General features: G+C 37.7%; 1 protein-coding gene across 1 annotated transcript in view; it reads right to left on the bottom strand.

Moving 5' to 3' along the window:
* The window catches only part of fancl (FA complementation group L), a 25647-nt gene extending 11005 nt beyond the window's left edge, over window positions 1–14642 (bottom strand). Inside the window, exons 1-7 of the mRNA XM_055170479.2 lie at window positions 14356–14642; window positions 14150–14208; window positions 13987–14047; window positions 13624–13680; window positions 13384–13481; window positions 9537–9633; window positions 6328–6396 (exon numbers count right to left, since the gene is read on the bottom strand). Of these exons, the coding sequence (XP_055026454.2) occupies window positions 6328–6396; window positions 9537–9633; window positions 13384–13481; window positions 13624–13680; window positions 13987–14047; window positions 14150–14208; window positions 14356–14445 (531 nt within the window). The 5' untranslated portion in view covers window positions 14446–14642. The remainder of the gene's footprint in view (window positions 1–6327; window positions 6397–9536; window positions 9634–13383; window positions 13482–13623; window positions 13681–13986; window positions 14048–14149; window positions 14209–14355) is intronic.

Here is a 14642-nt window from a genome sequence, read left to right as displayed (position 1 = left end):
CCGTTCACCATAGCAGCTTCCTCTAATTCTAACACACACAAACACAGTATGCCTCCGTTTCCTTTGGAGCTGTCCAGTTGTAAGGCAAAGCTAATGGTTCGAATATGGCCGCTCATAAATCACAGCTGATGATTGACAGCTGATGGGGTTTGGCCCCATTTCACTCCATGCTGTCAGAGGAAAGGAGCGCAGGTCGCCCAAGCCGCACTGACCTCAGACCCAAAATCCTCGGTTCCCTCCCGGCTGCCAAATCAAGGTCTTTAATCGCGAAAAGCCAGAGTCTGGACACCAGATCCTCTACGCTCAATGCCACGTTCAGTGGTTTATTTTTAGTGCTGCTCAGGACTGCGGCGTATTCGGCATTGAGACGTGTCAGCCCGCACTTGTACTTAACATTTCGGGTGTGAGACGGCGGGTTAGCGAACTCAAAACTATGATGAAGCCACTACATCCAAAAAAGTTAGACATGCAAACTTCCTGAGAACAACTTACAATATGGAACTAATTTAAAATTTCAATTTGCACTGCCTGATATCATAGATGCGGCAGCTTGTTAAAATTTACAAATTTTAGGGAGGCAAACACGTGGTAAATGACCAAATTAAAAGTTATTAATTAGCCCAAAACTACTATTAATTATGTCATCGCAAACGGATTTGATCATCAGATCTATGTTTTGGCTACACCATCTGTTGTAGAATGCCTTGTTTATACAACAATCCTATTTGATTGTTACAGATAATGGCAAAGATGCATTTATATCACCTTTGCACAATAAAGCAAAATATAGTAAATATAGGGCTTCCTGATATTGGTCAAAACTGACTATGCATTATTTTGTTTTTCTGTGATGTGTATTGTGATATGAAAAAAACTGGATGGCGTCACCAGGTGACTTAAAAATTCAAGTAATTACAGTAACTGCATTTTTTGTATAGCTCTGGAAGAAAAAAGTTGCATGATGGTATATATACCACTTGTCTTGTGACCAGATCTTGATATTAAAACCTTTGGAACCATATTAATTGGTACCACCACGTGAGGTGTAATGTTACTGAATCTGTGATTTCTCTCTACTGTTCTTGTATAGTGTGAGGCACCTAAAATAGTTTTTCTTCCCAAAAAAATGCTCTAGTTCTCTGATGTGACTCAGATGTGCACATTGCGATGTCGACAGAATTAAACATACATATTGATTAGTGGTCGACCATTATGGGTTTTTCAATGGCCAATATTAAGAAAGCAGTAATTCTGATTGGCCAATATGAGGCCGATATAACACAAATGAAATGACAGTAAATGAGAGTCAAACAGAAAATTGGTAAAAATATCGAGATATCTCGTCAATTAAGAGAAAACGCTTCCCCGCCAATGACGAGATTTTCCGTCTTTCCGCAATACCGCTATTATCCACCAGGTGGCACTTCCGCAACTTATACAACCCGGAAGTAGCGCCTCACGTGAAAGAGAAAGAACTCTGTATATGTTTTAAAGATCGCTCTGCATCTCTATCAAAAGTCCTTCGCAATAATGGAATTATCTCAGCTTTTTGCTCAAAATTGGGTGTTTTTGAAGAAACCTACCCATGTTTGAGAGGTGATTACAAGAGAACTAATGAAGGTAGGATGAAACGTTTTTTTTTTTTTTTTGAAAGCAGAGGGTCTGTTCTTTCATCTGATATATTGTTTATTTATACATTTAAAGAAGAACATTTTCTGGAAGGCATTAAACTTTTGTGAAAACCATGAAAAATGCTGCCGCTGGCTGGCAACTTTTTTTAAAAACGCTGGCGGTGAAAGAGTTAATAAGTCATTTAACTGTCTGTCAGACTTTGGGTTTAAATCTGAGTGTCTTTTCATTACAAACAACAAATTTAAGTAACAAAAAAATTTACTGGCCTATTGAAAAGATTAATCAGGGGATACCAAAAAAAATTTAATAAAATGAATCGGCTTATATAACGGGCAATGGTATCTGTCTATTACTAGTTATAATAAAACAGAAATATTTAATTCAAGTTTATTTCTGTAGCACTTTTCACATCAGGAAAAACAAAAACGATTAAAAAACAAATATAAAATACATGGCATCATTGCAATTTTTTTACAAAAATTTACATTAATACAGAGCCCCTAAGGTGACATGGGGCAAAAATTAAATAAAAAGTTTTAGTTTCGCGTGCGCATGTGAAAAGTTTTGTGAAAGTTTGACGCGAGACGCGAAAGGTTGACGCGAGCACGCGAAAGTTTGACGTGAGCACGCGAAAGTTTGACGTGAGCACGCGAAAGTTTGACCAGAGCAAGCGAAAGTTTGACGCAAGCACGCGAAAGTTACACGCGAAAGTTATACGTGAGAACTCGAAAGTTACATGTGAGCACGCGAAAGTTACACGCGAGCACATGAAACTAAACTTTTGATTTTTTTACTCTAATGTCACCTTAGGGGCTCAGTACATTAATGATATTAACTGTGAAAATATTTTTTATACATTTCCCAGTCTGCCAGACTATTTTTTTTTGAAAACAGAGGGTCAGTGCCCGGTTGCATGAAAGTCCTTAAGCTAAGAAATCCCTTAAATATAAGGTTAAGGGTGCCCTTATCCAAAAATGTGTTCCAAGAAAAACCCTTAAGTGAACCTTAAGGCTGTCAATAAGTATTTACCCTTAAATGCTAAAGTATTACCTTAAGTTCTGCTATGCGTTGCAACAAAGTCCTTAAGTCCAATTTTCCCTTAAAAACTTAAGGGACTATAACAGGTCCCTTAACGTCACACGCGATGGCTGATTGTATGGTTATTTATGAAAATGAAGTACCAACGCGCATTTCTAACGATCTAACTAATCCCTAGAGAAAAGTGATGCGTATTTATTAGGAGAATAGCGGGTTGATCGTCCGTCAATATAAAGTTTTTCCAGTTTGAATTACTTTGAGGTTTTATACATGCGGCACTTTACAGTCTGTTATTTGCGATGTTTCATTGTACACAAATCCGCCGTTGATTTGTTACCGCTGTGAGATTTTGTAACTACAGCAACCGCGTCTCCGCTGCCGTGTTTTGGCAGAGACTGCCGTAAAATACTTAGTATAAACACTTAGGTAAGGGTGACAGTTAAGACCTTTGTTGCAACGAGTTTCATGCAACCGGGCACTGTTCTTTAATTTGACATATTGTATGTTTATATATTTAAAGAACATTATTTTCTGGAAGGCATTAAACTTTTGTGAAAATCATAAAAAATGCTGGCGGGGAAAGATATAAGCAAATATGCATATTAAATGTTTCATAACATTTTGATATTACCATCTCAAAAACATTTTTGCAGTGTGTCTTTTACACAATTGCCTGGAGTATTTCTAAACGAGGTAAAATACATTGATTTTAGATCATAAGATGTTAAATCACACTTGTCAACAGTAATTTTGTACCATTGTAATATCTCATCCACATAATACAGCCAATCTGAGTTGATTTAAGGGGTAGAGGACTTCCTATATTTAGAAGATGAGATTTAATGTTTTTTTCTTTTGTCACATAATTTGCGTGCTGATGTTGATTATGTGCCTGATACTTTTCCATACATGTTAAATTGGAGAGCACAGAGGCAAAGCTGAATACAGCACCCAAAGCTGGTAATTGAACACAACAAAACACATCAAATGACTTTTGTTTTTTTTCAGACCGTAGCACCAAATATATATGGTGGCGAGAGAGAGAGAAAAATGGGGAACGGTGTTGTAATATGTGTTTAGGTAGGAATTTTAGACTAATAGCACACATTAATGTGTATGAGTTTTCATCCAACACCACACAGGAGAAGATATTTCGACACAGGAGAGAAAGCATGAACCTAATATGATGGGTCATTGTGCCAATACAGCGCACACAATTTAGCATTGCACAGGTGCAAAGACGTGGCAATTATTTTCCAATTAATGCCGGTTGTGTGATTATAGTTATGCTTTTATTTAAATATACGGTACAGGCGAGATGTCTTCATAATTTAATCTTTGTTGGAAATGTGCCCAAAAAGTGGAACAACACAATGATTCATCTCTAGTGAGGTGACACAATGCTTACCGTTCTGTTAACTCTTCCAATTAGGGCCCTCCTCTCAATGTTTAATGGCACATTTTCAGGCATTTAGTGAATGTGTGTCAAGTAAATAAATCAATAATTGCACACAAAGAATTGCTTTTTCTTAACATTCATAGTCTATAATTGTAAAGGGCCGTCATGTGAAGCAACAATAATGGGTTAAACAGATTATTTACATACTCCATTAAAATAGTATCCAAAAAAGTGTGCATCATGTAGATCAGCAGGTTTTTTTTTTAATTGGTGTCTAGGGACCCCAAAAGGTTCTAAGGGGTACCTATAAAATTGTGAAAAATAGACAAAATAAAAATTTTAAAAGTCTTTCAAACAAAACCAATTTGAAACCAATTTTTTTAAGGTCTGAACTTACTATAACCATTATTTTTAGAGGATTTAAAAAATATTTCCTATAGAAATATTTAAATTTTTTAGATTATCATTATCAAAAACTATCATTACCGCAACATGATATTACAATAAATATATGCATTTACAAACTCATGTTTCGGTAATGAGAACTATAAAGTTGTCTAGGTACTATGACAAACAAAATTTCAACTTTTATCTGGAGAGAAAAATAAGATCTGCTTCCCTGGTAGCCATCTTGAGTGTCACAGTAAATTATGTCCCTTCCAACAATTTTTTTTGTTGAAAATGTTAGTTCCTTGAGGGCTTAAACAATGATTGAAAATTGTTGTGGAGGATGAGAAAATGTTTCTTGGACACATTTATATTCCTTATTATTGTCTCTACATTTACCAATGATCATCAAATACCACATGTTTCTTTACTGTAAATGTTTATAGTATAACATGCACTGAAGCTTTTTATTTTATTAGATTTTTTAATTATAAATATTTCCATGTCAAAGAACCCAAATCCAGTCATGGACATGTTGCGGTAATGAAAATTTTCCCCTTAAATGCGGAAAAACAACAGAATTTGTTTGTATGATGTCATTTGAAATCATGTTCAAAATAGTACATGAAGAGATGTTTGTTAACTGTATGCTTCTTATTTTGATACTCTTACTTTGCATTTACTTTTTTCATCAAAATGTTTTATGACACCTCATAAGTCTAATTTCACCCTTTTGTGCTGCCTTTAGCAAGATTATATTCTTAGCCCATTCAATTTATATCTTAGAGCCGAATATTGAATTACTATGTCTATGTTATTTTTCCCAAAATTAAAAATATTTACTAAACAGCAACATCAGGTAAAACACTTCAAACTTTTTTCATTCTGACTTTTACATCATATTTTACAAGTGTGGTGCACTTTTTTGAAAATGGGCTGAGAACATTGTCTCCCTCTGCACACCAGGAGTCTGTCCGGGTGACTGGCTAAGTGTAAATTGGGCTGAGACACACCTGCATCCACACCGCGCCAAATCTTCTGATCCATATTACACACTGCTCACAAACTCACTGACTCTCTCTCTCACACACACACACACACACACACACACACACACACTTCAACCCGCAATATGCAGGTAATCACCACTCATTGAAATGTGCGTAAGAGTCAGTTGGACAGACCCTTCTCTTCCCTGAACAGAGGAGATGCATCAAGACATCAGCAGCCCAGCAGGGCTTCAGCAAGCAGAAGGCTGCGGTGTGCTGAGCTGGTCTTCTCTGTCAGAGAGCCATGTTTCGCTGCCATCTCTCACCCAACACAACGCAGCTTCAGCGGAGAACCCTCCCCTACTCGCTACACTGCTGCGCGGTACGCCAAGTCGCTTTCATCCACCTCAAAGTAATTGGAGCAAACGTATGACTGAAGCATAGGCTGTTTTTCAGGGAGGGAGGTGAAACCGGAGGACGATGATAAAAAGGAAACGACAGTGAAAAATGGGCCTCCGTTCTCGCTTTTAATTGTTATACGTAAAAAGAAACTCATCGAGGCTCATTAGAGGCCGCTAACACGTGTAGCTTTCCAGATCGCAGTCCTGTTGGTTTATTTGGCACGGATTGAGCCTTTGTGAGTGGAGGTATTGTTTTTATGGGAGCAACATCAAAGCGACAGTGCAGCGTGGAACACCTTTCATCAACAAAAACGCACCTTCCAATGCCAAAAAACTTTAACTAATTGGTAATTAAACTAATTGTACTTCAATTGTTTTGTTTTAAAAACAGGTCAATTTTAGTGGTATGAAAAGTAAAAACTTTTTTGTACTAATTTGTTTAGCTGAAAAAATACAATGTTTTAAAATGAGGACTGTGTACCTGTGAGGTCCATGTGATGGCCAAAGGAACGGGAAGATCAGCAGAGAATTCTGGGGCTTCAGCTGGATACTGACAAAAGAAAAAAATTAAGCAATTATAAATGCAGGGTTCTCACACCTTAGTTAACTTCAAATTCAAGGACCTTTCAATGACTTTCCAGGTCCAAACCCTCAAATTCAAGGACTAAATTTGGGGACCCATTTCAAGTGAGAGTAAGGTTACAACGTGTTACCTTTTAAGATACATTGTTACAGTTCCCTTTCGAGGGAACTCACGCTGCGTTACTGAGGTGACACTTTGGGGACGCCTCCAGTGGTAAGTGCGTCTGAATGTTTATATAAAATTTAACCAATGGTGGGGCTTAACGACAAAGACAGGGTCATGCGGAAGCCAGGAAGTATATCGCTATCTGAAATATTGCCAAAGACGGTGTTACAGGGACGCAGGACGTATGGCAAGGGAGACGCAGCGTCTTGTACCCTTCTTAGGAAACAACAGTTACATACGTAACCTGAGACGTTCTCATGTGTCAAACACAACTATGCAAAAAAGCTTTTGGTATGAATCAACATTTGCATACAGAAGATATCAGCATTTAAAGAAAACAGTTTAGCCTGTGTGCTGAAAAAGTCTTAAAAAAACTTACAAAGTTTTATGATATTTTCCTACACTACACAGGGAAGTATATAGATTTTTTTCCAGAAAACTTCTTGCATAAATAGATTCAAGCACTTTCAATGACTTGTATCTATGGATGTATATTTTCAAAACTTCCCAGGGCCTTGAATTATTTCCCCCAGATTCACAAACTTTCAAGGACCCGTGGGAACCCTGTAAATGTTTACACTATACATTACAGTATAAACAGACAGTGAACAGTCCAAATATGTATAATTAAGAATCATGCATAATTATGTGAACACATATTTAATTTTTTACAGTTGCAAATATACACAAAATTAATATACAGTACATATCATGCTCATCTGTAAACAACTTTCCCTCTTACATCTTGTATATTACTTACATTTTTATTTTTTATTTCTTGTGATTATGCATATAATGCATGTTATACAGGTAGTCTGAGCTCCTAAAACCACAACAAATTTCTTGTGTGTGCTCAATTGGCTGACAAAGCTCATTATGATTCTGACATTATATTATGTATACAATATATATGAGCCACACCCTGCAATTGTACCCTCCTTTTGGGTTGTGATTCTCTTCTCTCACACATTTTTTCTACACTACAAGCAATGAACATTTTTGGGTAAGACCCCATAAGCGACTGAAATGCCTTGACTTGCTCTTGTTGCGTGAGCCGCTGTTGGGTGACGGAGGCCCTTGTGAAAGGGCCCGGCTCGAGGAAGATGAGCAGATGTGAGGTGGTTAGATCACTGCTATTTTTAGCACACTGCAGGACGGTGGGCAGGTGGGCACAGGGGACTTCTCACGCCCTGCTGAATCTCATCAGGACCCCGTACAGTGTCCGCACGGATCCACTGGCATCTCTACCATGTCCCTAAGCCTGATGCCAAGCTCACGCTCACAGCCCCGCTCTCAATAAACCAATCACACGACACAATTTTCTGCTTATACCGTGGCCCCTGTAATCACCTTATGTAGATCACTCACAGTCTTATCTCTGTCACCGCATCCTTGTGCTCTCTCGCCTCTCCTTCAGGCCGTGCCAAAATCTCACTGCTTTATCTCTCAGCATAATCTTACGGTCACAGCACATTAGTGCCACCTGCTTGAAGTTAGATACTAAAACCAAAGTATTGCTCTTTTTTTTTGTAGTCCGGCTGTTTATGTAGAGTGAACCTGAATTTGGAAAGCGGTGTAAACTTTGCATGTGTGACCTACAAAAATCCTTATTCTGAACATTGACAAAATAATACAAGCTTCGTTTTAAGGCTGAAATATACACTTCTTTCAAAACTTAATATGAAGATACAGCTACAAATAAGATATGGATGGTTTTACCCATACTGTAAACAATGTCTGTGACACTTTTAAACATTTCTGTTTGGCCGAGAATCTCGATCAGCCCAACACAGCACCATTTGCTCAACCAATGCTATGGCTTAGGGTTAGAACTGTCAAAAACATGGGCAAATTTTAATTGATGAAAAATTTGTTAATGGGGCTGTATCTTTCAAAAAGTACACTTTTGTACCTTTTCTACAGAATGCCATAAATCCGCTCCACAGATTACAGTGCACCATTCCACGCAATGTAAACAAACAATGGCGGCGAGTTGAGTACACAGAGTCCTAGTTTTGCTCATCTACTTTGTACTTCGTGATCAACAAACAAACAAAAACAAAAAAATACTTTAATAGCATTGATAAACCTGTGATGGTTTTCTGTGACGGGAAAGAAACGTAAGCCATCCACATCTAATCATTTACGCAAGAGGCACTCGGGAGACGGGTGCTTGTTTGCCCGGGCCGACAGCATCAAGTTTCTGATAACACATTGACCCCAGGGGATCTTATGAAAAACTTTCCATAATTTTACTCAAAGTCAACGAAAATCGAGCAGGACCAAAACATTTTACAGCTGATCGCTGTGAAAAACGTCAAGCGACAACGTCAAGTATAACCGCAGCAATGACAGTGTTCTTAATATGACAAAGTAAGTGTTTTGATTTATGACATTAATGTTTATATTTTTAATTAGTGTACAACTAGTCAACTAAATGAATATAACATGGCAAAGATGAATGCACATTTATATAGGCTATTGATTCAATAGATTTATAGCATTTTGAATAAAAACTTGTCATGAATTTATTGCATTTTGTGGAAAAAATAATCAGTTTTTATAATAAATCTTTGAAAATCAAGTTATGGATTTGAATTTTTTATGTTTTTATAACCTAAAGATGCTATGTGAAAGTTTGTAACAGAAAATAGTGGTTTTCATCTTGTCACTTTCTTGGTATAGAAAACACGTTTTTACCAAAATTTGTCAAAATGGATTTAGTGCGTTTTGGAACCAAACTCTTCATATGTAGCTAAAGGGTAAATTACCTTTTTAAAAGGTACTGTCCTAGTGACACAAATGTAAACTTTTGTACCTTTTTTCTGAGAGTGTGCAATGTGTTTTACAAATAGCATGACCATAATAAAGACCATGGTTCATAAAATGTGAAAAATCTGGTTAAAGAATCAAATGACATTGAGAGAAAATAAGGACTTCACCTTGGACTTGAGCTTGATCGTAATGGTGTGTTGACGTCCTGCAGAGTCCTCTGCCTTCAGCTTCAGTGTGCGAAACTCTGCATCAATAAAGAGCAGCCTGCCAAAACAGATCAATAGCAGCACACATAAATGACACACGTCAGACATGTCAACAGTGACCACCAGTAAAAACATTATTGTAAGTAAGAACAAGTAGTAAATCATTACAGGGATGTGTGTTTTCTGCTCAAGTACTCGACAGATAAATCAGACAAGTTTTCGGGTTAGGGCGGGAGAGTTGGGGCTGTGCTATTTTTATATTGTTGGTCTATATGCATGCATCAGACAGACATTTTGACCATCTGGCCATCTCATTTCATTGTATGTTCAAATTTTGTATTTAAACAGCAAAAATGCATTACATACATAACTGCACACTGATGTTATAAGTTAGGCACATTAAAACAGCTAAAGGAAAATTTATTTTTGTTGACTTGTCATTTTAAAGATGCTTCTCAGACATGCACAATCCTTACGGCTTTCAAACGGGAAAAGTCTTGAATCGACTACACCACACCACAACAGATGTATGCCTGCTAATGTTCCAGCACTTCACATGGCACACAGATTTCAGCAGCTTATTTACGAGTCGTGTAACGCAGCATATTGCGGTTAGTACGTTCACGCACACTTTGCTCTGAGAGTTCCTGTCGGTAGAGGCTGCAGGATCGCATATCCACATTGTACCTCTTAGCACTTAACTCCACATAAAACAACTCGGAGAAACACCTCCACCATTCTGTTACCACAGAATATATACAACTCTCCTTACATTATTATAACAGAATTCTCACTAGCAAGTGAGCATGTGTGTATGAACCACAATAAAAACTAGAAATAATTTTAAACACTATTATTTGGTAACATATTTTAATTTTTAAAACATTTGATTTTTCATTTAAACCACTAGTCAGCAAATATACTTTAATAAGCTTTGATAAGCTTATCACAAGCCTTAAAGGGACACTCCACTTAAAAAAAAATATATATATATACATTTTCCAGCTCCTCTAGAGTTAAAGAGTTGATTTTTACAATTTTAGGATCCGTTCAGCTGATCTCCGGGTCTGGCAGTATCACTTTTAGCATAGCTTAGCACAATCCATTGAATCTGATTAGACCATTAGCTAGTGATGGGGACGAGACCACCTATGCAGCGTCTGAGTCAAGGCCGAGTCTTTGAAGGGTCGAGACCAAGTCCGTTGGTTTTCAAATACAGTCGAGCCCGAGTGTTGTGTGGTTTTTTTATATGAACATAAAAATGTGTTGGTCTCAAGGACACGAGTCCTTCTCCTCCCACTGTGGTCCGAGACCGAGTCTTTGAAGGAACAAGTCCGAGACGAGTCCGAAAAAAATAACCAAAGAGTTTCAATATTTTTCCTATTTAAAACTTGACCCTTCTGTAGTTACATCGTGTATTAAGACATTGCAACTCTTTGGTTATTTTTTAGCGTGATGCTAATGGTCTAATCAGATTCAATGTATTGTGCTAAGCTATGCTAAAAGTGGTACCCCCAGACCCGGAGATCAGCTGAATGGATTCCCAAACTGTAAAAATCAAATGTCTAACTCTAGGGAAGCTGGAAAATTAGCATATTTTCAAAAAATGTGGAGTGTCCCCTTAAATAAACAAAACATTTAATTTTGTTTTAAGTCGGACATGACAGAAAGTAAAGGCTTCAGTTCAGAAAGTCGGTTCAGTGTCACTTAACTGCTCTTACAGATTTGGTGAGTTCATACACTGAAAGACACAGTATGTGAAACTGTAAAACAAAAAAAAATCTTTAACTTCAATTTAAACTGCAAACTCACAACTTAGGCAAACTTAGATCTTTTTGCTGTGTTGTTGTAGATTCAGGAAGGCCTCTTTTTCTCTCATAAGCCACAGGACGAATCTTGTGCATCGCATTCAATTACAGATGCTTTTGGCACAAAATCACACCAATCATTCATTTCCTCGAAATTGAGATCTCCTTTCTGAGCTGGAATCTCATTCAGTCACTCTGCATTCTATAGGGATCTGCTGCTACAGTATCAGGCCTCGCTGCCGCTCACCTCAGCTGATTGAAACAGCTTGACGGCTGGACGTCTTGCTGGGAGGATTGATGAGAACATTACATTTGCAACTAGAAAATCAGCTTCCTTCATAAATGGCAGAGGAACATTTGACGTGTTTGCATACAAACAGGCCACAGATGAAAGCAAAAAGCCATACAAGAATGTTAGTTCGAAGAATATGGGAGGAAAACCCAAACTGTAATACAGTCTACGCCGCTTTTGTCACAAATTCTTATCAAGTATCCAGATATGCAAAAACCCAGCTACTGAAAATAGTACAGTTATTCCATTCTCACAGGTGCCACCAGGGATCATGGGTTTTAAAATATAACTGCTGGCTAGAGTGAGATGGTGAGAGCACTAGCCAATAGGAATCCTGCTCAGGTGTCATTATCTTGGTGGGGTGTTAAAAGACCACAGCGAGAGGCTCACGCTTCTCTCTCATACATGCGCAAGGTGTGACAACCTCTCACCACGGCTCCTATGCACCAATTGTCTAAAGAAATTCTGAATGGTTTCGTATGATAATGTCAAACCAAATGCAATATCTCACAGTAAAATTGGACTAAAATGGGATCAAAGTCAAAATATTCCACTTTCATTTTCTTATGACCCGATGCTTTCGCTGATACTCCGAATAACGCACTTACACACCACTTTAAAGCAGCCAGAAACTGATGTTTAGTAATTTCCTAAATATCTGACTCTTTTGAACTGTTCTAAGGATATGAGGCAAGAACAGAACTGACCCCATCTATACAGTAATTACCAGTAAATGTGGCTTCTTCAAGGCAACTAAAACTCATTAAAATGACCAGGTTTTGCGGCACTTCCCCCTTCCTAAACCAATCAGAGGCCACAACTATGCCGGACTTGAGGCTATTAACACAGCCACGAATTAAGGATCTTAATTAATCTCAAGTGCATTTACAGATAGTGCCAGTGTATAATACTTCTGACCGCAATTCCGGTCTGAAACGTGCACCTTATTTCCAGTCTAACTTCTACATTTCCCGATTAAACTTGAGAGTGGGTCTCCAATTAGACCAATTTGCATCTGCTAATATCATAATTATATCTTTGGACATTAATAGAAGGCAGAAAATGAGAAGCCGACTGAAATCGGAGCTTAATACACGGATGACAGACACCACATTAGCCCCCTTTATTACAAAGCAAGTCGGATACGGAATGTTTGCGTAAAACTGTAGCGGTTGATGACAGACGTACATGCCATTGATGTCCTGCACCTTCTAGTGGAATGGATTATCCTAATCCTACCCCCAAACCTAACCCTTAAAGCAACAATAAAGAGTTTTTTTTTACGTTTCCAAAAAAGTTTCTGTCGTTCATCCACACGAAACAGGGTGAACGGCACTTTCACATTCGCTTTGCAGCCCTCTAACGGCCAAAACCGCACTAAAGAAGTTTCCAACCGCCGGGTCGCGGCCCTGTAGTTCGAGTGAAAACTACAAAAACTTGCTTTACGGCAGACCTACAATCCAATCAGAGCCAGCATTGCTGCAGTAGGAATTATTTAGACAGTGGTAATTAACAATTCCGCTTCCAACCTGTAGGGGGAGCAAAGAGCAAAAACTCTCTTGTGTTGCTTTAACCCAACCGGGATTTAGGCCGTAGTTGTATCCCATCTACCCAAAACCCACCTCTACACTGTCTAATGCAAAAGATTTGTATGCGATTGTAAGTGACCACAAAACAGTGCGAGCATACAAAATTCAAAACATCATACTTATCCCATCCTAAGCCCTCCATCTCTGTTATCAGCTGGGAATAATACTGAGGTGGTGAAAAGGATTGACATCCTGGTTGGCTTTTCAATGCCACTTCCTGAGAAAAGACAAAATCATAACGAGAAGCACATCATTTATTTAATAATAACCCTTGTGCTTTTTATGGTAATATTATGCTGAATATGTTACATCATGTACTGTTTAAGATAAAAAAATATGAGTGCTTTAGCAAAGTTTACCAATACTGTCCTGAGTTCCAAGATAAAACCCATCAAATCTGTTGAATGCTGTAGTCTCTGTTAAAATAAAATACATGCTTAACCATTGCCGAATATCAAAACCTGTACCTGTTCATTTGACTAATGAGGGTGACCACCAGAGTTAATTATTAATCATTTTAAATTCATAAGAAAATAATGAACTTGAACCCGTCAGGGTACAACATAAATCCAGGGAGGGCAAAACATAAATCTAATCTTTATATCCTACAGGCAAATGGAAAATGATTACTTTTTTCCTCTACAAACATTACATGTTAATTAAGACACATTTCTAGAATGATGAGAAATAGCTGGAAACTATTTCCCATTGATTTACTATACCTGTTTCACGATATGTTGATAACCATGAAGTAGTCGTTTCATTTGCCAACAACAGTGCAACCTTCAAAACAACCAAAGACAAGCCAAAGTATATGAATATTAATAATCACATTGCCAAAACGTCATACTGTACATCAATGAATTGTATTGCAAACAATCATACTTTGCATGTTTCATCTGACGATCAGAGGGTAGAGTTATTCGTATCCTGAAGTCTTTCTCCTATCAAAAACAATTCCTTTTAAAAGAAGTTGCATTTGGATAAGTTCATCTAAGTTATTGGTCAAAAAACATACCGCAGAGTTGACAACTTAAACTGACATTGTTAACATGACTTTGTCTAATGAGATTAAACGTTTATTTTCTTACCAGCGCTGTAATGAACCCATCGTAAACTGTATTCTCTTTATTAAGAGATATTATCATTGGACTCTCCTTAATCAGCAAACAGTTCGTCATGATCAAAACAAACTGTCCAGTTTTTTGGAAAAACGCGAATATAACTCTTTGGGGAAATCCTTAGGGAAAGGAAATGGTAGACAGCATAGACAAATGTTTGTGCTGTCAAAAAAGTAACATTAACTTCCTCCGCTGTGACACGAGCAAAGCGAAAGTAACTTCCCGCAAAAAGAATCAAGTGTCGCTTACGTCATGAA

This window comes from Misgurnus anguillicaudatus, chromosome 11 (genome assembly GCF_027580225.2).
Source record: "Misgurnus anguillicaudatus chromosome 11, ASM2758022v2, whole genome shotgun sequence".
Lineage (NCBI taxonomy): Eukaryota > Metazoa > Chordata > Actinopteri > Cypriniformes > Cobitidae > Misgurnus > Misgurnus anguillicaudatus.
This window is presented reverse-complemented; position numbering and strand designations above follow the sequence as displayed.